We start from the raw sequence: 25,862 nt of genomic DNA on the forward strand, positions 1-25,862 counted from the left end.
TACAATTTTTCCTAGTAATATAATGACTCAATTCAATTAAGAATACAATTCACTGTATTTTATGAATTCCTGTGTTCATTTACACATTAAAAAGATCATTTAAAATATACATAGACATTTTCTGCAGCCCTAAACATACAGAATTTTTTTTTTATCTCTACTGCTTTTAAAAATACAAAGTTACTATAGATGTGTCCTGATCTTACATGGAATTTTCAACATCCTCCAAAGAAGGAACTAATGGGATCCATGCTTATGTAGTATTATGTACTATTAAGCCACTCACAGACCCTTCAATCTTCAATGTCTAAATTATTGTACTTGCACTTTAAATTCAAGAAAAGTTAGGAAGATATCATATCTAGGTTACAAAAATCAGTTATGGCAGTAATTATGGCTGAATGGCAGCAAAAAATTAGAATTTTCTGGCAATCTGTTTCCATTGTTTATGCTAGTTACATTGTTATGAAAATATTTATTATTCAATAACCTAAGGATTTCCAATTTTTAACAGGTTTTCATGTAAACATTGGGGTTACATAAACATTTGAAACGGGCATCTCAAGAGCCATGCTAATACAAGTGAATCACCCACCGCAGAAGCTTTAAAGCAGCACGTTCTCTGAAAAGACTGCCCAACTGATCTGAAAATTGTTACTAAGTTTTTGTGCATGCACTTGTGTGCACAGAAAACATTCCCATTACCAGTTAGATGTAATGGCTATCCATACATCTGTACACACAAAAAGTTTGGATAATCTTTGAAATAACTGTGCAAACTTTGCAGAAGCTTCAGCTGCTATAATGCTTTAAGAAGGGGTATATGTGCTAAAATGCTTTGTGGAGTGCCCGTTCAAATATTTTGCATAGTTGATTAAGTACATCAAAATCTGTTAAAAAGAATTTCCAAATCTCCCCTTAATCCAAACTTGAAATCTATTTGATTATGCATGTGGGCACACATAGATATACACATGCACAAAATGCTTATAACAGTTAACATTTGTTACCATTAGACTTGCTTTTTGTTGCCCACGCTGTAGTGGCATCATGATTCACAGTATTATCATTTTGTAATGCAGCCTTCATTGTACAGTCAAATGGGGATTTTGATTCTTCTGGAAAAGGTATAGATTGATTCATGGAAAATCCATAATTTAAGGTTTGGGTCATCTTCAATTTGCGAAATCTGTTGGACATTCTGTTCCACCATGACTAGAAAAGAAAATATAATTCTGTTATCTTCCTTATAACTATGGGTGATAATCAGGACTCTGATTTGAAATAAATTAATATTAAGTCTAAGAAATATGCAGAAACTTGGAAAACATTCCTCTGTCCTTCCTTCAATCTCTTTCTTTGGCTAACGTTCATGTGAATGAAAAGGCCTTAGCAAGGAGCCAGTGGAAATGAAATAAGCAATGATATAGAACAGTGGTGACGAACCTATGGCACGGGTGCCAGAGGCGGCACCCAGAGCTCTCTCTGTGGGCACGCGTGCCATCGCCCCAGTCCTAGGCCTTCAGCTGGGTTTTATAAAATCTTTTCGCTTTAGGCCTCCGCCGCCGTGTGAAAAAAAAAAAAGGTTCAATCAGTCAATTTCAATTTCTCACGGGAAAAAAAAAGATCTTGCAAAGTTGGAATTGACCGAACTTTTTAGTCCCACCCAGTCTGCCGTTACCACCGCAGCCATGCCCACCCAATGGGCCACACCCATCCAGCACTCGACGATGCATAAGTGGGTTTTGGGTTGCAGTTTGGGCACTCAGTCTCTAAAAGGTTCGGCATCACTGATATAGAAAAAGAAGAAAGTATTACTGGGAAAAAGTCTGAACTTGTCCCCCAAACTGACAGAATAGAAAGCAGCTGAAGCCTGCCGTCAAGTTTCTGTTCAAAACAAAGGAGCACAGAAAAGGTAAATATATTATTTCTGTACCTTCAACCCTCCCTTGTCATCTGGCAACAATGGAATACCTATGGACTGCTTATTTCTGGAAAAGAGTGCAGTTACTTTGCTGTTCTGCTTATTCTTTTCTTGCATGCAGGCGGAGGCCAACAACCGCACAAGTTCCGCATCTGCAAAATTCACACAGTTTGGTAAAGTGTTTCTACTCTAACTGTTGCAAGACTGTGATATTCAAGATAAGCACACAGAAGTACCTGGGTCATTCAGCAGCATTATCAGGTCAAAGGCTGTATATCCGTTTTTAGCACGCAGGTTGACATCAGCTCCTTGATTTAATAAATACTTAACAACTTCTTTATTTCTTTGAATAAAACAGAATATAAGCTACATACATATATTAAAGACAGATTTATTAGAAGATGTTACTAGAAAGAGGTAAATTGTTCCTATCTCTAATGTCTCTTAAACCATTGTTGATTTCTGTTTTTATATAGGTAGTCCTTAACTTTCAACCATTCGTTTAGTGACCACTTGAAGTTATAATGGCACTGAAAAAAGTGACTTACAAACATTTTTCACACTTAACAACTGTTGTAGTATCCCCCATGGTCACGTAATCAAAATTTAGATTCTTGGCAACTGGCATGTATTTATGACTGTTGTAGTGTCCCGGATCATGTGATCACCTTTTGCAACCTCCTCCTGACAAGCAAAGTCAATGGGGAAGTCAGATTCACTTAACAGACATATTACTGACTTAACAACTGCAGTGATAAGAAAGGCAATAAATTCACTTAACGGCTATCTTCCTTAGCAACAGAAATTTTGGCCTCAGTTATGATTGTAAATTGAGGACTACCTGTACCTGCTTTTTGTACTAAAGTTCTCTGTAGTAGTAAAGAGATCCGGTCACTTAGTATCACATCTGTATTTCAACTCAGTTATCATCAATAATTCTATGGCTTGCTTAACATATTGCTTGTCCAAACAGATGTTTATAACTTACTGTAGCCCTCATCTATAGAAATAATTAGAATTTTCTGATTATAGGTCTATCTATTTGCAGTCAACCACCATCAAATGAATTCTACTTCCCAGACATAACACTCTAACCTAGAGGTCCCCAGCCGCCGGGCGGTGGCCCACTACTGGGCCATGGTTTATTTGCAACCAAGCCACATGAGCAGCAGACCGGCACGCACACACGTACAGCTCGACTTATGCAAGCTAGCATGCATGTACACGCACATGCAGCTCAATTTGTGTGCGTACCTCAACTTGCACAAATCAAGCTGCACGCACACACGCATGCTGCCCTGCCGCTCACATGGCCCAGTTCCCCTCTTCCCCCACTCCACCAGACCACCAAGCCGCAAAGTTTGGGGACCACTGCTTAACTGCTATTTATAACTTCACATAAAGCTGCAGCAACAAAGGTTCTACACTGCATTCTTGCAGTTTTATACAACACATCTTCACTTGGCCTAAACAGCTTGGTAGCTGATGCCTATGTTCATCTGACACATTTCTCCTTGATTAACTGAAACATGGTTTTCTCATTTAACTCAATTTTCAAGCTTCACACAACCCCAAAAACTAACCAGACTGGATTCATACAGCTAATTAGATGAAAAGTAACTGGCTTGTGATTAAGTGTGTTGTACAAATTCAGTCATCACAACCCTCAGCAATTATGTTTAGTGTATTTGAATAAAGAAATATATACAATAAGCACCATTACAATAGGAACAATTTCCTTGTATGCTTTGTCTGATAAATATAATTATATCGGAAAATGGGAAGAAAAATGTTCCCTAAATAAAGACATTAGACAGACTTGTCCATAGATTGTAACATAAATAACAGTGTTGTCTACAAATTCTACCATGGAGAAAGGAAGAACATATACTACTGCAAAGGTGAGATTGTACTGTTAGCTACAGAGTAACTTAACTTACATGTCACTAAATCACAATTTAATGATAGAATGTTGAATAAGCCACCATAATGGCTTAGTACAATGTATGAACCAAACTAATCCTAAATGTTTATGTAATTGGTTGCCATCATAAAGAGATTATCATTTCATCCCATGGGATTGCTGGGGGTAATCAAAAGGCAACAGTAATTTTAAGGAAAAAATGAAACTTCTCCCAAATCACATTAGCAAAATAAATGTATTTACCCATGATATGTAGCTTGCATTAATGCTGTCCAGCCATGGACATTATCTCGTTTATCAATGTCTACATTTCTTGAAACAAGTAATTGTATAAGGGGCATCTGTCCAGTAACAGCTGCAATCATCAGTGGAGAAGCACCATCATCGTTAATGACATTGGATTGTGCTGGGTCTTCATCAATAATTTCTTTCACCAGCTGAAAATTTCCTATAGAGAAAATAGCATTGACTTGAAGCATTCAAAAGGTGATATAGTGATAGTTCTAGTTCTATTTTTTTGCAATTAATTGATTTTCTATAGCTATATTAATCTTTTCATAGGGGCCCCCGCACAATTTGAGAACTTACTGTTTGAACAGAAGAGGGCTTGTAAAGAATCAACCCTGAATTTTGATAAGGACTGAGTGCTGGCAGTATGGACTACTCTGAACCTAAGGTCCTCTTGTTGGCATTGATAGCCCTGTTCAGATCCTACAGGCAGGCAGAGCAGCCTAGGAAAGAGGGCAGAAGTTAAAGGGATCTAAAAAAGAGTAAGAGCCAAAGAAAAAGAGAGATGGATTTAACAGAAAAATTGAATAGTTCATATGAATGAGGAAAAAGCAGAAGACTAGAAGACAGAGAAGGGAAATAAACTAATGGAACAGAAGGACACAAAGAATTATACATAACAACAAGCTACCAAAACTCATTAACCAAAGTTCATATAAAGATTTCAGATCTTTGGTTGCAAATCACTATTATACTTCCAAAGCAACTGCAGAGCCAGATCTCAGATTAAAAATCACATGTATTAAAATTATAAAGCTCTTACCCATTTTTAAAGCATGGAAGATATCAGGTTGTCTTTTCTGCTTATCTAGTGAAAGAGGAAACAGATAGATGTATATCATTTACTTATGGTAACACTACAGACAATACATTAGTACCAGCATTTTAAATGAACCGATTTATTAAACAATTTGCATTTCAATTTCTCAATTCTGAAAAGCAAAAGCAGTGAAAACATTGAATAGTAAAATATGAAGATGCTTATTCCTGAGGACTGTTGAAGATAGTCCGTTTCTTTCCCCCTTGGCCTCTTAAGATGGCAGTTGTTGGCACTGTGAAAGGAATGTACTGTAGTGTTCTTTCTTTGAACAGAAAGATTACTGAGATAGTATCTCTTAGAATGCAATGTTAAAAACCTCCAGCAACTTAAAAAAAATCAAGGATATTTCCATTAATTTTTAAAACTTAACAGCTATATGAAATAATACTAAATTCATTTAGAAATCATATTTATCAGATCATCTGACACCAAATACTCTGGTAAGCAAAGAACAAAAATAAAGTATGAAAAGAATTAATCAAGAAGAGCAAAATGGTTCACCTGAAAGGAACAATACCCAGCCTCAAACACACACCTTCCCAAGTAAGTCTTCCACTCATCTTAATCCATGGCCTGGAGGAAGAACTAAGTTAGTGGTTCTCAACCTGTGGGTCGGGACCCCATTTGGGGTCAAACGACCATTTCACGGAGGTCGCCAAACAACGCAGTCCGCCATTTTTTTTCCCCTTTTCCTTAGCTGTGCTACTCCCTTTTATTCTATTGGCTTTTGAAAGCCAATAGAATAGACTCTCTTGAATAGAGTCTAATTCTATTGGCTTTCAAAAGCCAATAGGAATTGTCCAGGCTATCTCTGCCCTGCTGAGCCCGCCAAAAGTCCCATTCTGCAAACGGTGCTGCACCAGTTCAGTAATCCTTGACTTACGACCAGTTGAGTAGTCCTCAACTTACGACCGGTTGGGGGTCGCAGCATTAAAAAGGTTGAGAACCACTGAACTAAGTCTTCAAGACTCTCTTGAAGGAGATAAGCTGGTGATTACTTCCTTACCATTAGATGTTTAGAATACAGGAAGACAAGGCAAACTATTAATTTATTATTTATTATGACTGGCAGTCCATAATTTCAGTCTTCTCTAGCCTAACTAAAATACAAAAGATTGGCTCTCCAATTTTTGTGTATGTTCTGTAATAGGATAACATCCCTCCTTTTCTCAAATTTCATTATATTTTCATTTACTATTGTCATCAAAGTCTTAACACTTTAAAGTAATGTTATGTCTGGCTAGTACTGGTAAGGGAGACTACCAAAAAGATATGGTGTTAGGTTAGTTTGGATATATAGAAAATAAGGGCTAGATGAAGCAGAGAGTGTCCATGTTTGAACATAGTAAATCTCTTTCCAGGCTTTCCAGGAACAATCTTTGCTAGTAATAATAATGGATATTAAACCTAACTAAATTATGAATATTCAGCTTTAATGCAATACACAGAATCTATTTGAATCCACAGGGTAGATCAAATGGATTAATAGCATGGTAGGGTAAATTGAAACTATAATATGTCAAAAACCAGAAAAAGATCTCAGTATGATGGATAGATAGTACCAAAATTCAGATTTAATATCCATAACCAAAAACTTCCCAAGAACTAACTGCCCAATTTATTATTATTAATATAATTTTCTAGAAGTGTAATAATATTCTGTAACAAGATTGATGAATTCTAGCTACTTAGAATCAATATTTTTCTATTTTAAAACAGAAGACAAAGGAGAGCTCTCTGTTTTTGTGAAACTACAAGCATGAGTGAGTTGCTTGCTGCTTTTCTACATGTAACTTTTCTCATAATTTTCTTTGTAGAATTAAGGCACTACAAGCTGATTTATGGCAACAATCTGATTGCTAAGTTAAATAATTTCTCTGCTTGCATTAGTCTGAAACTCATGTTGTATATCTCAAATTAGTTATGCTGTAATTGAGAAATGTAGTAAAGGGACAGTTGTAATTCAATTGTACAATACTTTAATTGCCCTGAATTTCAATAAACCCATGCAGTCCTGAACTGCATATTGTTGCTTTCTGTGGTAATTGTTCTCATTGGGAGTAAGATCCTGAGAGTAGAAGGTAAAATGCTTTATGATTTCCTCAACCAAAGAACCCATACTGTATTGTAGACTAGACAATTAGAAAAAAAATCCTAGACAAATTACTCTTATATCATAGTCAAACAAAACACTTAAGTTTAGACATAATTTATATCCAGTTATATAATTTATAACCATATCCAGTTGTGATACCTGATGGTCAAATATTGTCAAATATTTTTTTTCAGATGAATACACTGTGGTCATATGTTTCCTAATTCAAAGATGAGCAAGCAAATTATTTGTGACCTGAAAACATGCATTTCTTGAGAGATTAAGCCTGTTGAGGGCTGATGGATTGTAAAATGGGCTGGCTTAGAGAAGATGGAATTTTTTTAAAACAAGTAAGAGATCAAAGGCCAACCCATATTAAGAGAGTTTATGGGGTTTTAGTGGAATTAGATTCAGAACTTGAACTAGTTAAAGATTGTATGATTAAATGGGCACAGAATATTGGTGAAACGATTTCAATGGATACTTGGGAACTTATTTTGATAAGAAATGTTAAATTCACACAAGCGCAAAACTTAAGAGAGAATTTTTATAAGATGTTTTATAGATGGCACCTTGACCCAAAGAAAATGTCCATTATGTACCCTAATCTACAGCCGAAAGGCTGGAGATGTGGATATTTGGATGCTACCTATTACCATATTTGGTGGACGTGTAAGCATATAAAAGCTTTTTGGATTAAGATATGGTGGAATATTCAAAGAATTTTTAAAAGAAGGGTAAAATTTACTCCGCAATTATTTTTACTAGGTATTGTTATTGACTGTGATGCTAAGGAGGTTATATTGATGTTAAATTTGATTACAGCCGCTAGGTTGTTAATAGGACAATATTGGAAGAAGGAATCTTTGCCTACTTTACAAGAATGGTTTCATAAAGTTTCGTATTTGGCAGAAATGGCAAAGATTTCGGCTTTCTTAAAGGAGCAATCTCAAGAAAAATTTTTTGCGGTATGGGAAAAATGGATAAATTTTATACAACAAAATTTGGATATGGAAAAATATTATTTAGCCTTTTTATAATTTGTAATGATTGTTTTTTCTTTCTTTCTTTCTTCTTTTTCTTTTTTATATATATACATTTTTAATGTATTATTATTCATATATTTTTTTTTTTTTTTTATATATATATATGCTTTATTTTTCGTCTACTTTCTTCTTTCTTCTTTCTCTCTCTCTCTTCTCTTTTTATTTTTTATTTTTTTTCTTTTTTAGTATATATTATTCATTTTAAAGTTTATGTTATGTATATTATTTCTATATATATTATTACTGTGATTTTTATTATTATTATTAATTATTTTATAAATTGCAAATGTTATTTTTAAAATATTTGTTAAATAATCCTATATTCAGTTCTGGGAAGTCGGGGGGGGGGTGGGGTGGTTGGGGAGGGGGGGGTGGATTTTTATTTGTAAAACTTTTGAAAAATTTCAATAAAAAAAAAAAAAAAAAAAAAAAAAGCCTGTTGAGGGCTGGAGAACAAAGTGGGTGTTGCCATGCACAAGGGCTGGATAAGATTTTTTTTTTTTCCCCTCAGGTTTGTGAGGGAGGTAATAAGAAGTGTTTCTTCATTATTATTATTTTAAAAAAAAACATGTTAAGCTTTTGTTAAGGCTTACATTACAGGTTTTATTGTATTTCCAGCCTTAAAAGGCAGAAACTGCTAATTTTTAGCAATTGTGGCTGGAAGGGATACCGGAAACTGCAAAATCAGAATTTGTAACTGTACATACTATGGTGTTAGGACCATCTAACAACCTGTTTAGTTGATTGCACATTATGCAAAAATATTGTCAGGTAAATAGGAATTAATATTTACATTAGTTTAATTATTAACAAACATTGCCTATGCTATATGCATTTATTTTATTTGAAGACAGCACAGTCAGTGTGAGACACTGTGCTGCTTATATGTTGCCTAAAGCGAAGGCATACTTTCTGCATATACTGTACAGAAGTCCAGGGAAATAACAACTGAATAAATTTTAATAATTGCAATGAAACTAAGCCCTCCTTTGTATCTGAGAGCAAGATTCTGTAGGAAAGAGTGTACTTACAGTAGTTCTATTTATGATGCTTGGTGCAGAAAATTAATTACTGTATCAAAATGTCCCTTTAATGGACATTTTTCTTCTTGGACACTTCTAAGATATTCATAGATTATCTCTTTAGTTTGTTAGAAATTAAAACACAATAAATTTCAAATGGTTCTTCTTATTCTTACACAGTCAAAAGGTTGCAGTACTGTATATTATTTCTAAGGAATGGCATTATATGGAAAATGTAGATGAAAAATGAGATTTATACTTTGACTCAATTAATAGATGAAACAGATGAATAATTATCCTTTTTCTTTAAAAGATAAATAATATTTGTCTATATGATTCAAAGCTGTATTTACAATTACCCAAACTGACATCCCAAACTGCCCACATAGCATTTTCAGTCTCAAAAAGAACCTAATCCACACGTGGTTATTAAACCCTATAATATAAAAACTCCTGTAATTAATTTTTACAATATGATATGCAAATTTCAATGTTTGAATGGAATAAAGAATTATAGATTTCTATTTTGCTAAGGTAACGGGATAATCAAAATTTCAACAAATCCTAGATCAGGAGTGTCAAACTACCGGCCTGTGGGCAAGACACCTCATCTGGAAGCCGCACCCACCCCATTGCCGGCAATGGCAAAACCGTCCCAATACATTGCGCGATGTCATGTGACGTCGTGAGTTTAATATGTCTGTCCTAGATTATGTGTTACAGAAAAATAAATATTTAGATTTACTGGACTCTGTTGTATTTATATAGAAAAGCCTCGAGTAGATTGTGATGTTGTTAGAAATGCAATGAGATCACTTCCAGTTTGCTGTCAGAGGCCTTCCGTGCCTAATTTTGCCCTGCTGGGGGCTCTAAAAGAGTCTAAAGTCACCCTGAAGAGGCCTCGATGAAGAAATTGAAGGAGAAGGAAAGTGGGAATTGTTTAAGGAATATAAATGGGCAGAATTCCCCCTCCCCCCCAAATACCCTACCTGAATTGTCTTCCTCATGCCAAGCAATCTTTACAAAAACAGAAAGAAAATTCCTGGGCAATTTAATTGCCTTGGCTTGGAAAGCTACTTGGCAAAGAAAGAGCGAGAGTTAGACCTAAAAAACAGAAGATTTGACCTATTAGAGGGGGCATTATATGATTAAATATCTGTTTGAATATGATTAAAAGAATGGATGACTCTTATATATAATTAGACTTTTATAATGAAAGATATGATTTAGAATTAAAATATCATTTTTTTCTTTTTTTAATATAGGAAATATGAAAATAAGAGGATGGTTGGTATGAATAAAACTCTTAGCCATATAAATGTAATTAATATTGAGAAAATCATAACTGACAAAGATATTTCAAATATTGATGGGAAATCAAACTTTAACAAGAACATGAAAAACAGGATATTGATTTATGAATTGAAATTATTATCTGTATAATATTAGTAAAATATGATGAGGATGCTCATATTTAACTTTGTACGCATCAACAGTAGCAAGAATTGTAACTGTGTAATGAGGGGGAAATGGAAAAAATATGGGAAAGAAAGGAGGATCAGGGAAAAAACACTGGATTGTGCAGTACTGAACACATTTATATTGAAGAAGTCAAGGTTAAATATGTGAACCCAGACAACATGTTGTTTACTAATCACTAAAGACTGTAATTGTTAAAAATCAATAAAACATATATATATAAAAGAAATTCAATGCAATGAATCACTTAAATATATTATTTGTATCCTAAAGTGTTATATTTTGGGAGGAAGTTTTGAGATAAGATTTAATATTTTCAGATGTTCATATTCTTTTGAACTATATTCATATTCCCCTAGATAAAAAAGGGGATTATTCATGAATTATGAATTAATCAACATAGTCTTTATTCAATAAATATCTCCTCTGATACCTAGTCAGTCTCTGTTCACCTATCTTTATTCTTATTTAAGTTATTTACTTCAAAATAATAATAAATATAAAACTCACATTTTGCAAAGCAAAGGCATTATCTCACTAAATCCTCTGGTCTCAGTATTTTAGAAAATGAAATGGATAGGAAAATATAAGCCAGTACTTTTTGAATGTACAGTATGCTAATTTTCCCAGAAAAGGTTGAACAGGGTGATACAGTGAGTAAAATGAGTGGATGTTTTTTATGAGAATGGAAAACAGTCACCTTTTCAGTTTTCCTTTTTGTAAATGGTTGTAATGGCAGCCTTTCTGTAAGCAAGCAAACTTACTCACAAGAGGGTTATTTTGTGAGAAGCCCACAATATGCTTTCAAACTTCTAATGTGCTCATTGAGCCCAAATGTATGCCTACCTTTACCTCTACATCACATCTCAGCAACGCCAGAATGTAATTTGGGTGGAAAGAGGCATAGTGCAAAAGCACATCCCTTAATACCGGTAGTCCTTGTTTACCAGCTGCCTTATGCAGCAATCATTCAAAGTTACAACAATGCTAAAAAAAATTGTGACTAATCTTCAGATTTATGACTATTCTAGCCTTGCAACCAAGTTAATATAAAGGCCGAAGTTGTAAACTGTAAGTTGCAGTCACAGATTTTTTTTTGCTTAGTGACCACATCACTTCACTTAATGTCTGAAGGGAAAGTGAGGTCATAAGCTTGTCATGCGATTTTCCATTTAGGGAAGCGCTTAATGATTGTGACACCTGTATGCAATTTAGTGAACAGCTCAGCAAATATATAAATTGAATAGTTTCTCTATTTAAGCCAGACGTGTCAAGCTGGCAGCCCATGCCCACCCCGGCACCGTAAAGGCAAAAAACATAGCAATATGTCATGTGATCGAGTTTGATACTCATAGTTTAAGCCAAAAGGCCTTTTATGCCCATAGCATCACTTTAGAATTATCCTGGTTTCACATATGCTAAGTCATTATGTATCTCTTTTTGATTCTGGCTTACTGTATTGTAATGCATGAATTCAATAATTAAAGGTTTTTTAAAACTCTTAATTTAGCAATTAAGTTGCAAGGTGGTTTGATTGTTTTTTGCATCCCCCAGGCATTTTGGATTATATTTTGGTCATAATTTACAAGTTAATGCCAGGCATAAGCTCAGATAATACACAAAAGATGTATCATGCATCCACAGTGCAGCTTTTTTTATTCTGGGTATAACCACATGATGACATCTCTTTTTTAAAAAAAATCTGATATGATAAAGGATAATTTTTCTAAACAGAAAAATCTGGACTATGTATTTACATTGAAGTTAAAAAAAAAGAACAGTGACAGTTAAATATTTTATGTGTTATATATCTTAGGCCTCAGCAGATTTGGCTTAACTCACTATCCATTAGATACAGCAAGTTATCTACTGGTATTAGTTTGCTAAAAAAACAATTATACCAAACCCCAAGATAAAGCGAAAGCAGCTCATACCTGTCTGAGGTCTAACTGTTGTCAAAGGTGCTAAATAATCCATCATATCTTCCTGTTTGAAATCCACAGATATTTCATACGGTGTTTTATGCAGAATATTCAGATGATCAGGATTGGTTCCTTTGTTCATAAGCTGTTGGGCTAAACTAACTCTTCCACTAACAGCTGCCAACATCAGGGGAGTCCAACCCACAGTTTTCACAGAGTAATTACAATCAGCTCCCCAGTCCAATAGAAGATGGACGACTGCCTCATGTCCATGTTGGACAGCTGTCATAAGGGGAGTGACAGCTGGCATTTCTTCCTTCCTGCTGTCCAAGCTGACGCTCAAGTGATCATAATTGTCAACATAAGCACCAGATTCCAGAAGCAGCTTAATCACACTGATATGGCCGCCCCGTGATGCTATAGTGAGTACACTGGCTCCCAATTTATTCTGTGCATTAAGATCAGCTCCATTTTCCAGCAAGATGCGAGCCACATTTAGATGTCCAAACCTTTGATTGGGGAAAAGAAAAAGAAAAGAATTACAATATCCAAGAAAATAAATATGCATTATTTAGATTTAAAAGGATTCTGCATTAACATAGCAAATATTTATGTGCTGGGACCTCCCCAGTTTCGTTTTCAGTCTAACTAGAATGCTGAGGCCAAGTTTAATATCATGCTTGTCTCAGCCTCAATACATCTCATGTGGCATTCCATCTGAATATTTTAGAGAAAGATTTCTGTATTACTTAAAGTTCATACAGTGTATTGCAAAAATATGAGATTAATAACTTGTATATAGTAATATATAATAAGAGCAATAGTTGTGGTAAAAGCAGATTTAGTTCTTTAAGTAAAAGTCAACCAATAAAGTAAGCTTTGGAAGTATTCTAATGTTGGAAAAGCAGAGGGGGATATCAAAACTTTTTGATAGAAGGATGTCTTTAGGCATTTATTTTGATAAGTGATAAAGATGGAGAAACAAGACAAATTCAAGTATCTCTTTCACATACTACCGTAAATGACCTTACACCCTGCCCAAAAGGCTAAGGCCTGTATAAAAAAGCAACTTGGCTTTTGAATATTTTACTTCTGCTATGTGAAACTACTACAGTATAGGTAATAAAAAAATTAAATACTGCTTTTCTTTTAACAGTGACTCCTAGTTCTAGTTTATTATATTTCAGGTTTTATTACATTTTCAAAATTGTATTATTCTTCCTTCAGTATCTCAGGATTATTCCTCATATAGTGTGACTGAGGGACCAGACCTAAAACTGAAACTATATGCAACAGAGCTGCAATTATTTTAGCTTTCAGTATCAAACCAAATTATATAGCAGCATATTTCTTTTTTATTATTTCAAACACTTAGTACCCAGAAAGTTTCATTAAGGTAGCAGCATGCCTAGATGGAAAATGTATTGAATTCTTCTTCAACCATTGATTTTTCTTCAAAATTGTTTCTCAATTGTTTCTCAAATTGTTTGTCTAGTCCAGGGGTAGGCAGCCTTGGCTCTTTTATGACTCGGGGACTTCAACTTCCAGAATTCCTGAGTCAGCCATGCTGAGGGGAAAGTGAGAGGCTTCCAAGCTGAGCCATGCTGGCTCAGGAATTCTGGGAGTTGAAGTCCATGAGTCATAAAAGAGCCAAGGTTGCCTACCCCTGCCCTAGGCCGCTTTAAGATTTGTGGACTTCAACTCCCAGAATTCCTGAGCCAGCCATGCTGAGGGGAAAGGGAAAGGTTTCCAAGCTGAGCCATGCTGGCTCAGGAATTCTGGGAGTTGAAATCCATGAGTCATAAAAGAGCCAAGGTTGCCTACTCTGGTCTAGTCTCATACTAGCAAAGAGAGATGACTGGAAAGAAACAAACTGAAACAAAGTGCAATGGAAGGAAGCCAGAATCCATTCCATGTCACTGAATCTGAATGCTTCCCACTAGTGCTTTATAAGAAACTAATAATAACACACAAATATATTGGACGCTGAAATATTATAGATTCTCAGTGGTTTGGGTTTAGACATGGATTTGGTGGCTCAGGCATTATGTTTAGGCAACACACTTAAAATATAAAATCTTGCACCTGCTCAATAAAGCAACATTAAATTGACTTCTAAGAGTCACTTTAGATATTGATGATATAAAGATGTACAAGTTTATTTATATATCGTTGCATTTCTACATTTGTGTACTACCTTTCATCTCTCTGTTTTTACCATACTAAGAAAATGGAAGCAATTTGAAAAAAATAGAAGAGAATAAAAACTACAATAAGCGCAAACGAGTCAGAGAAACCAAAGACCCAGGAGAATCTAGTTGGAGAGGCAAAGAAGAGCGATCTGGAAACCACGCAAAAAGCCAAGATTCCCACTCGGCTGGGGGGGGGGGGGGAAGCAGCGTCAGGGACCTCCCCACCAGCTGTTCCACCGTTGTTTTATCCCGAGCTTGAACTGTAGGTAGCGCGCTTGAGCTACACAGCCAGCCCAACTCTGCCCAGCAAGGACCGCTGAACCACCCCCGCTTCTCCCGCGGCGCTAACCTGGCTGCTTGCATGAGCGGGCTCCAACCGCAGTGATTCCGGCTCTGCACCGAGGCCCCCCGCCGCAGCAGGAAGCCCACCAGCTCTTCGTGTCCCCCGGCCGCTGCGAACTGCAAGCCGGTGTTGCCCGCCTCGTCTGTGCAGTCCACTGGCACCGAGCCGGGAGGAATGTCCGCCGCAGCCCCAACTCCACCTCCGCTCGACGAGCCGCTGCCAGCCTCCGCCGCGGCTTCGTCGGCGGCTCCGGCGGCAGGCGAAGGTCCTACTAGCAATCGCCGGGCGCACTCGCAATCTCCCTGATCACAAGCGCGAAGTAGCAACTGGACGCCAGCGGGCACCCCGCACTCCCCCATCGGCGGATTTGGCCCCCTTCCGAACCCGTCCGCAATCTTCCTCCGCTCCGCCCGTGGATAGAAGGGGGGAGAAATCCGGCCGAAGCGCCAAGTTCTCCACAGTTGGGAAAGGGAGGGCTGCACTGCTGAGGCCTCCGGCAGGGGGAGGAAGAGAAGGATGGTTTCAATTAATATGGGAAGGGGAATCAGTTTAGGAAGTCTTCTGCTTGCGACATAGCTCTCCTCTTTAATTCAGGCACTAATAACAGCTTTCTTTCTCCGTCCCTGCCAGTGACTTCCTTCGAAACAGGGTAGAAAATTTTACATCCTTCAAATTATTAATGTGACAGGGGGCATGTGTTTGGGATTTTTAAAGGAGCCCACGTAAAACATTTGAAATACAAGTTTCAAACAGGAATCACATTTCTATCATTGTTTTAAAGCATAGTATACCTAGTTTTCACTTACAAAGGTAAAAATCTTTTTCCAGTCTAACTTGATTTTGACTTTAGCAAAGTTTTTGGAAAAGTTGCCATAGGATATTTTCACTTACGACTTGATAAAATTTGATTTAGCATTCAGAATTAATAACTACCTTGAGCTGGAGTATTATCCAACTATTTTTATTAATGACCCCAGTAACAGGATTGATGGAATATTTCTCAATTTTGTGGATGGCACAAAATAGGGAGATTGGCCAATATCTAGGAAGACAGCATCAGATTGCATCTTTAGCTGGTTTCATTTCCAGCCAGATTCAGCACAAAGACAAGCATCTTAAGGCAGCTGTGCAGAAGTGGCTTCAGGCTAGGTGTCTCTGATGTTATGAATTCTTATTCATAGGCTGTCTTATTCTTATTCTTAGGCTGTCAAATAGATGATAAATGAAGGTAATCATATTTTTATTCTAATTGTCTTAATAATAATAAAAAATCAGAGTTAATGCAGTTGTCTGTTCGATTAAAGGGGGGGGTGACCTAACACTTTCTCTAGTTTTTTGTTTTACAAGTATTTGTCCTTAACATTTGCTTCATGAAAACCTGTTTTGTTTTGCTTTTTACAGCTTTAATATTGCTTAGTACTGTTGCTTGACATTTTGCAAGATCTGGCCTGGAAGGCTGTCAGTCCTTTGAGTTATTGCCCTTCCATTTTAGTAATTCCATAGTGCTTTTTTTGTTTCCTTTTACAATTGATCATCTCTGTTTGTATATATTTTTTTCATCTCTGTTTGTATATATTTTTTAGATTAAAGGTTTCATTATTGCTCAAATAAGTCTGATTAACAGTTTCCTTAAAAAAGTTAATTCAGCCAATTTGCAATATTTGCAGTACAATTTATTTTCTGCACCATATCAAATATTGATAGTTGCTGCTACAGTTGCAGGATTATGCTAATATTTTACGCAGTTTAATGTGCAAAAACAAGTACATTTAGATCTGTGCACTGCAGGACCTTTTCAATTTCTACCAATCTTTTTTTTTATTCTTGCAGATTACAAAATTAGTCTGCAGGGATTGTACCTACATTTGTAAGTAAGGGTTTTAATCTTATTTGTTTCATTTCTTTTGAAAAAGGAAATGTAAAAGATTTGTGGTTGCTTTGAAGGTTTCTCTGTGTTTCACCTGTCATTCCTTCTTTTAACTGCAAGGATTTCTTGTCTTTAAAGCACAACTTTGATTCTTTTTACATTCATGACTCCACTTTTCATGAAGTTTATTTTTTATCTAATCCAGTGGTTCTCAACCTGTGGGTCGGGACCCTATTTGGGGTCGAACGACCATTTCACGGGGGTCACCAAACAAGGCTGTCCGCCATTTTTTTCCCCTTTTCTTTGGCCATGCCCCTGGCACCCGGTGATGTATAAGTGGTTGGGGGTCACCACAACATGGGGAACTGTATTATGGGGTCGCAGCATTAGAAATGTTGAGAACCACTGATCTAGTCCTTCAAGTTTCTCAAAAAGTGCAAAAGTTTTTGTGCTTTAATTTTTTTCTTCCCCCTCAGTCTGGGATACTAACAGCAGATGAGATATAAGCATGTTTTAGTAGAATTTTCTAATAGAATTTAGAATTGTGACTAATTGAAACAGCATAAAAATACATAGGAATTCTGGTATGAATGAGAGGAATTGTGTTTTGTAAACTTTGGGTTACAGTATGTTGTAAGAAATGAGTCAACTTGTTGTCAATACTTATGTTATTCAAACCACAACTTAAGAATGATTCATAAGGCCTGTTCTGTTATATCTTTTAGATATCCGTTGAAAATCTCATCCATCACTGTAGTGTTTTCTGGATGTTGTTGCTTCTACTTTCTTTTCCTCTTCCCCAATTGTATTTTTATTTATACCTTTATTTTGTACATCACTTTGAGATGATACAGGAAGCAATACTTAAGATTCATCATTTTTGTGCCTTTCAGTCATTAGTAAGATAAATAACAACAAAAACAAAGCAAACCCAGTCATGGCAGGCAGGTGCCACTGGAAAGTTGCATTAGGACAGAGGAAGGGAGGCCGACCTTGGGAAACTGTTTTTTCCTATTCCTTCTCAAAAATCACTCAGAAAAATCCCTTTTAATGTTATTGGAAAGGTCCTCCACCCAATTTGACTGTAGGAGGGGGAGCCGTCCGCTACCATCCTTCCTGGGTTGACCCCTCTCCTGAAAATGGTTTTCCTCTTCCAAGTGGGAATTCAACCACAACCGTCTCCCATTCTATCAACGGAGGCGAGGTTCACCAGAAGGCAAGTTTGAAGCTCAGATGAAAATGCCGATTCCTTTTCTCCCTCGCTTTCCTCTCTGGCGACTCTCCTCTGAGGCGGGAGAAGGGACCCAGGTAGGCCGCGCTGTTGTTGCGGCTTCTATGCCTGCCCTGCCCTGCCCCGCCACGTTGTAAGCCAAGAATTCGGAGGCGCGAGCAGGCCAGCAGCCGCTTCCGCGATTAGTCCGGGTAAGGCGGCTGCGGCTGGGCGGTCCTTCTCTGCCTAACTTTTATCGCCTCTTCGGTCCGCCCCCGCTTGCCCGGATGGTTTTGTCTTGCGGGCAGCAGCGAAAGGGCCTGGGAGAGGAAGTTTCTGCCCAAGTTGGGATGCGGCGGAGCCGGCGAGTTCGGGCCGGCCGAGGAGGATGGTCGCTCGTGGTGGCGCTGTTCTCGGGGCTTGGCGTAGCGGGCGTGTTGTTGCTGTGGCAGTGGGGTCCGCAGCACCCGGATAAGAGCTCTGGGAGAGCGGCGCCCCCTTCTTTGGCGCCCGAAATAGCCCAGCGACGATTGCGCAGACCCGTCTATGATAAGCCGCCGTTGGGCAGAGAGACCGAGGTGGGCGAGATGGGCCGGCCGGCCCGCCTGGAGTTAAGCAAGGCCGAGCAACAGCTTCAGGAGGAGAGCATCCAGCTGCACCAGATCAACATCTTCCTGAGCGACCGCATCTCCCTTCACCGGCGCCTGCCCGAGCGTCGCAATTCGCTGTAAGTTCAGAGGGTTCCCGCAGGAGGCGGCGCCGCCGCCGCTGGGCTCGCGGGGAGAGCCAGAGGGAGGGCGCTTCTCTCCGCGGTATCCGGCGAAGTTAGCTGGAGGGGAGGGAGGCCTTAAGAGAGGGGCGGTGTTACTTTACCGCTTGTTCGTGCTATACTTAACGCCCCAGAAGTACTTCCTTTAGCGGTCCCGGCGGAGTCTCTCGTGGCGCATTTAAGACGGGTCTTCGTGGGTCGCGATTGCATTTGCCAATGCAGTGAACCGAGGAGAGTGGCGCGGTCTCAATTGGAACCCCACGAGCTTAAGCCAAGAATTGCAAAGTAGATCTCGCCCACTCAGGGATATTTGACTGGGTTCACGCAGCAGGTTAATCCAACATTAAAGATGCACCCGTATAACATGCTAATCCAAATTTAACTTACAAATTAGCTGAATTGGCTATACAGGGAGTCCTCGTCTTATGACCACAATTGGGCCCCAAATTTCTGTTGATGAGATAGTCGTTAAGTGAGTTTTGCCTCTTTTTATGACTTTCTTGTCACAGTTGTTAAGTGAATCACTTCAGTTGTTAAGTTAATAACACGGTTGTTAAGTAAATCTAGCTTCCCCATTCACCCTGCTTGTCAGAAGGTCATAAAGTGACCCCAGGGCACTGCAAACATCATAAATAGGAATCAATTGCCAGGCATTTGGTCAAATGACCATGGGGATGCTACAACTGTGGTAAGTGTGAAAAATGGTTATGAATCACTTTTTTTAGTTCCCTAATTTCTAGATGAACTGTTGTAAGTTGACTGTGTGTACACAGCATACTTATAACCAGTGCTTTTTTTCTAAAAAAAGAAAAAAAAAAGGTGCCGGAACTCACTCACGTCATATAACCCACCTTGCCTATCCTACAAGGTTCCATCCCAAAAAGGTGCCGGAACTCCGTTCTGGGCATTTTATGAGAAAAAAAGTCCTGCTTATAACAACCCACACAGTAGGCTTCACACTATTGTGTGAAGGAAATGAAATCCAGACAGTATTGTCAAAATCACTTAGCATAGTTCCATTACCTTCTCAGTCCTGACTCTTCCTTTTTAGAGTATTTTATCATCCTGTTTTCCATGATCTTTGCTTTCCACAATTGCTTTGATATATAAAAAGTTTATTTTTAAAAAACAGCTTTTTATTAAAACATCTTTCAAAACAGTTGACTAAGTAGCATATCAGTTTCGATGTTCAGACTTGTACTGTAATATAAAAACATGAGATATACATTCTCCAGGCCATAAACTAAAATTCAGCCAATTTTAATTTATGTAGTTTTGCATGCTATAATTATTACATTCATACAAAAGACTGGGCCAAATTAGGTGAACCGTGGTAACCCTTGGCACATAATGCCAGAATTTAGGTAAGAGTTTTCCATTTTCCAAAGGAGAGTTATCTTTACATTCATTTTGTTTTCCAGTTTTCTATCAATGTCTAATCTTTGGAATTTTGAGAAGTTCTATCTTTGCTCATTTTTTAAGAAAGAATATTTTCCTGACAGTGTTTCAAAGAAAATACCCTAAATCATACATAGGGACACTGGCAATAATTTGTCATATTTGGTTCTGTTTCTTTTTTACAAAACTTTCTAATAGCAGGATTTAAGATTGCTTGTAGAAAACTAATTAGCCACATCACCTTTCTTCCTATGAGTATACAAGTACATTGATAATATTATAGTCGAGCATGTTCATATGGATAAATCAAGTATTATTCTATTTGGCAATAAATAGATATAATTCCTGTTATTTAAGACAAGCTAGTGTAATTTTATAAAATCAGGAACATTTTGGTGGGCAAGGAAGGGCTTGTTTCCAGTATAATGGATTTTGATGAGATGGTTGTTGGAATATATGTACAAAATGAACACCAAACAAGATTTTTATATAGCAGCCTCATAATGACTTTTGCCATTTATGCCTTTTGATGTTCAGGGATGTCTTGATTCTGATACTCCATTAAGTAAAATTTCCAATCCACCCATCGATCGTATTTTCCCTAATTGTGTCTCGTCCGCTTGTGTGCGTTTGGATCTTCCCCTCTCATTTCTACTTTCCCCGCCTGCTCTGCTCGTATCTGGTTGTTTGAAGTTGTTGCCGGATCATCCTTCAATTTATCTCATCCTACGACCCCCTTGAGTCGTTATGTCATCCTATCTGGTAGCATTTCTCCTATCCTGTGCTCCGTACTGCCCCCGCTGGTCTGCCGTCAGCTATGCTGACATTTCCCTCTTCACTCGTTACAATTTCATGCTGTCCCATGGGTAAGCGACCTGGGTCTTTCCTATCCCCCTCCCTCTTGTGTGTGGGCGGTGCTTTTTGTACACACTGTGGATCTTTATGTTGTTGTTCATGCTTCCTTAGCGTCTGGTAAGCTGGCAGCAAATATATATGGCGGTTGATCGAATACTCATCGGACAGCCAGGCCTCTTTAAGCAATCATGAACAGTTGTTTTTATACCTATCCCGGAGTTTGATGATATATATATACACACACACACACTGAAATTTTAGTTGTACACACAATACATTTTTTGCATGTACGGTTCAGAGTTGTATTAATTGCTGATCATGGTGTGTAAGTACATGCCTGATTTTAAATTATTGTAATACTTTGTGCTTTTCTTACAGATGTAAAGAAAAGAAATATGATTATTATAACTTGCCAAAGACTTCTGTTGTAATAGCTTTTTATAATGAAGCCTGGTCAACTCTTCTGAGAACAGTTCATAGTGTTCTTGAGACATCTCCTGACATTCTTTTAGAAGAAATTATCCTTGTAGATGATTATAGTGATAAAGGTAAGATGAGCAGATATTTCTTTGTTTGCATAGGATTTCTAGTGAAAGAAAAAATCTAACAGCATTAGCATTAGTAGGAAAGACATTTTTTTATTGTACAATATATTATTAAAAATAAGAATATGTAAACTGAAAAGAAAGCCAAAATAGTTTTCTGTATTTCTTGAACAGCATAAACCAATTTAGCTAACTCATTAAATAAAAAAAACTCTCACAAAAAGAACAGCTTTATTATCATAAAGAGTGTAAGTCTGAAGAAATAAAATATATTTCCCTAAAGTATGCTAATTATTATATATTTGAATGAAGAGTGGGAGTATGTTAAAATTAAATATTTATATATAAAATGGGTTTATATTGTGATATATTGTAAATAACTTACCTTTAATGTAGTTTTGCATAATATTTCAAATCATTTTCAGATTCTATGATGTACTACTTCAACTATGCCATGGTATTAATTTTCCATCCATTTTAAATAATATCTTCTTAAATATGTGCTCAACACAGGAATTAAAAAGGTTTGCCAATCAGTCTTGTGAACTGTTCTCTGAATATCAGGTTGAAAGAAGGTTGTAGGATTGGGAGTTTGCAAGAATTAAATATTACACTCAAAAATTCCTAAATCACACATCTCTGAAATCTAGTTGTATACTCTCTTAATCAGAAAATGTCACATTATTTGGGAAAAAATCATGGACTGGTTTGGTCAATATTGAAAGCTTATTTTTCATTTTTAAAGTCTTAGAAAATCAGGTGAATTTGGAATGTAGAATTTGGGAGGTAGTCCTTGAGTTAATGAGTGTAATGGAGCCTGCCCATTCCATTTGTAACTCGAAAACTCGTAGAGTGAATCTCATACCTCGAATGAGATCACTCATTTGCTCATTAAAACACACGCAGCTCATTAAGCAAACATGAGGTATCTCAGGTTTGGGAAGGTCATGGAGGGTCTAGTGATTGAACAGGCCCCTAAAGCCTCCCTGGCCCACTAAAATATGCATGCTTCCCCCTTCCTTCCTGCTGCGCTGGACTGACCTGGAAAAGATCTGTCTCCTGTCTGTTGTGGTTCCTGCTGCCACCCGGATCTGAGGCCAGGGGATGCTTCTGCAGCCCGTTCTGGGCTCCAGAGGCCTTTTCTGGTCTGCTGCCGCCCAGATCAGGCCATGGGGGGGGGCTGCAGAAGTGTTTGCCAGCCACAGATCCAGGTGGCAGCAGCTTGGAAAAGACCTCCAGAGCCCAGATCGGACCACGGGGAGGCGCAGAAGCGTTCAGATCCAGGCGGCAGCAGCCTGGAAAACACCTTTGGAGCCCGAATCAGGCCGCAGGAGAGGTGTGGAGATGTTCCCCGGCCTCAGATCCGGTCCGCAGAGGCCTGGAAAACATCTCCGGAGCCCCGATCCAGCCTCCGGAGGCACGTGGAAGCATCCCACGGCTTCGGTTCCATTATGTGTTGCAGAAAACAGAGGCCTAAAATACCATGAGATCATGTGAGATCAGTAGTGAGAGATCTCGCCCCACTGATCTCACATGATCTTGCATTATTTTAGGACTTCATTTTCTATGAACGCACTGAAGGCCTGGAGCAGCCAAGAAAGCAAAGGATCTCGATCTTCACAGGGTGAATATTGAAGGCCTGATGCCTTGGAAGACCCGGAGCGTGGGTGAGGAGGGAGGGAATAACCAGGGTGAATGTTGCAGAATCACTGCGGTCGCTCGTAAGGGCGAACGGCTGCTGTGATGCTGCAATATTTGTAATTTTGGGACTTGTTCATAAGCACTAAGGGGCGCTCATCATGTAATTTTGAATGAGCATTAAGTGAACGCTCGTAACTCAGGGATTACCTGTACAGTTTCTTTTTTATATTTATGTGTGTATATTTGTTTGGTGCCTTCGAGTAAATTTTTGACTTTTGACAACTGCTGGAACACGTCCCTGCAGATTTTAAGAATTGGTTTGCAATTGGCTGCTTTCTAGGGCTGAGAGTGACTAGCCCAACCTGGCTTTGTACTTAAGGCAGGACTAGAACTTTCAGTTTCTTACCTGGTACCTTAACCACTACATCAAACTGGCTCTTTATGTTTTTACTTGTGTAATTTTATTCTTTTTTTTGCATGTGATGAATTGTTTATTTTTATTTTGTGTATGTCTGTTTGGAAAATGGATTTATAAAACCTATTTAATTATTAAAAAGAAGGAATATTGCACTGATGGATACCTGAAAATAATTTGCTAGATCTCAGAATAATATCTTTCAGAGATCTGATATTCAGAGATTGCAAGTGAAAATTTGTACAAGTTGGTTGAGAGAGAGTTACACTTTTTAAAGGTTTGTGTGACACCTGGCATCATATATTACTTGCCTCTCATCATATTAAAGTGAGGTTGATAATGATGGAAAGGATATCATGAAGAATAGCTCAATCACAGCCAGAGAACACTGAATGATCTTGTTATTTTGACGATTATAAAGTTCCAAAATCAAAATGGTTTGGAACATAAAAATTTCTTATAGACTCAGAACACATAAGACAACCATTTTGAGGGTTTGGTGATTCAAGGACACCGTGTTTCAATGCACCACTGTAAATGAACATGCAAGGCAAGGTTTTTAGTTGAGTTTCTGTCAGAAGTTCTTTGTCTTCATCTCTGCTTAGATGCAACAAAGTGTAAAAAAAAGTACACTCGTGGTCCATTTATTATAAATTCCTTATAGATAACAGTAAACAGTTCTTATTTTTCTGCAACAGAACATTTAAAGGAAGATTTGGAAAACTATCTGGCGAATTTGCGCAAGGTACGGCTTATCAGAGCAAATAAAAGAGAAGGGCTGGTTCGAGCAAGGCTGCTGGGAGGTTCAGTAGCAAGAGGAGATGTTCTTACATTTCTCGACTGCCATTGTGAGTGCCATGAAGAGTGGCTTGAACCATTATTAGAAAGGTAAATAAATAAATGTTTGTCATATTAATTCCAACGTTAGAAGCATTTGATAATTTGTATTGGATTTTTTTAAGATTGTGACAGCTAAGCGAACGCCTTGTATTTTACATATTGTTTTCTTATCTCTTTACCTCTGAAATTTAAAATATATTAGAGTGCAACATCTTGATGTTTATTTTCATTATATTTTCTTATAATATATGATACTAGTTTTTAAATTATATGGGAATAACAAATGTACGGTGAAGAAAAATATGGCCACTAAAATAAGACTCAAAAGATTAAATAAATAATTCAATCTGAATCAAATAAATAAATGGCATTGGACTATATTTCAGGTGTAATCTATCTATTGAAATCATTATGATGGTGTAAATTAAAGAAGTATATATTGGTTTGCTCTGTCATAATTATTTCAGTGAGTAGCTATAGGAGTAAACATTTTCATGTCATGTATACCTTCTCCAGATACTGTTTTCAAAATATGCTATTGGTATTGAGAGTGGGAGGATTCATTGTAATGAAGTTGCATTATGTGACAATGTGAGAGTAGTAATCATGGGAGAAAGAGATTTAAGAGAGAAGGAAAACAAATGCATTGTATGATATGTGATAATAATTACATAAAAATAATTTGTAATTATTAAAAGTAATTAAAATATATGCATAACATTTGCAGGGTTTCCCACATATTGTCACATCATGATTGCAAAAACATGAAACAGAGATGCTTTTCAATGACGTGAAAGCAAAAAAATAAAACAAAGAGTTTGTGGATTTAGGAGTATGTGGCGATTTTAAAAAAGAAGGCAGGTTGACTATTTGAGTGAATTTCTAAATACTATAAAGTCCGCACATATAATATTGTAAGCTCCCGATTTTAAATATTTCCATTGAGCAAACTTGAACAAAGATAACATTTCTATCCAAATACATCTAATAATAATAAATTATTACATTCAAAGTTTCCCAGACAAAACACATAATTGTAAGCTAAGTTATATTTATGTCATTTGTGTCAGTTTGCATCATGAGTTTGATGACATTGTTATAAATGGCATAAGCTGTTACAAATGACATTTCAGTTTAATGATTATTTGAGTGATATTTAGTCTGTTAAATCTTTATTGTAATACTTAAGTGTAATATTTTGAAGAAAATATATTAATTTATACTTCACTTTTATTTAATTATTTAATTTACTTGTTTGAACCCTAGT

At 37.3% G+C, this 25,862-nt stretch overlaps 2 protein-coding genes across 2 annotated transcripts in view; one reads left to right on the forward strand and one right to left on the reverse strand.

Annotated features, from left to right (window-relative positions):
* The window catches only part of ANKS6 (ankyrin repeat and sterile alpha motif domain containing 6), a 41,004-nt gene extending 23,787 nt beyond the window's left edge, over window positions 1–17,217 (reverse strand). The window contains exons 1-7 of the mRNA XM_039329326.1: window positions 15,062–17,217; window positions 12,533–13,029; window positions 4,900–4,944; window positions 4,092–4,296; window positions 2,161–2,267; window positions 1,937–2,076; window positions 1,011–1,215 (exon numbers count right to left, since the gene is read on the reverse strand). Of these exons, the coding sequence (XP_039185260.1) occupies window positions 1,011–1,215; window positions 1,937–2,076; window positions 2,161–2,267; window positions 4,092–4,296; window positions 4,900–4,944; window positions 12,533–13,029; window positions 15,062–15,414 (1,552 nt within the window). The 5' untranslated portion in view covers window positions 15,415–17,217. The remainder of the gene's footprint in view (window positions 1–1,010; window positions 1,216–1,936; window positions 2,077–2,160; window positions 2,268–4,091; window positions 4,297–4,899; window positions 4,945–12,532; window positions 13,030–15,061) is intronic.
* A 1,059-nt stretch (window positions 17,218–18,276) lies between these two features.
* Window positions 18,277–25,862, forward strand: part of GALNT12 (polypeptide N-acetylgalactosaminyltransferase 12) — a 48,511-nt gene continuing 40,925 nt past the window's right edge. Inside the window, exons 1-3 of the mRNA XM_039329327.1 lie at window positions 18,277–18,859; window positions 21,533–21,702; window positions 24,454–24,643. Of these exons, the coding sequence (XP_039185261.1) occupies window positions 18,420–18,859; window positions 21,533–21,702; window positions 24,454–24,643 (800 nt within the window). The 5' untranslated portion in view covers window positions 18,277–18,419. The remainder of the gene's footprint in view (window positions 18,860–21,532; window positions 21,703–24,453; window positions 24,644–25,862) is intronic.

This window comes from Crotalus tigris, unplaced genomic scaffold (assembly GCF_016545835.1).
Source record: "Crotalus tigris isolate CLP2741 ecotype Arizona unplaced genomic scaffold, ASM1654583v1 scf7180000024391.5723578, whole genome shotgun sequence".
In the NCBI taxonomy this organism is placed as follows: domain Eukaryota; kingdom Metazoa; phylum Chordata; class Lepidosauria; order Squamata; family Viperidae; genus Crotalus; species Crotalus tigris.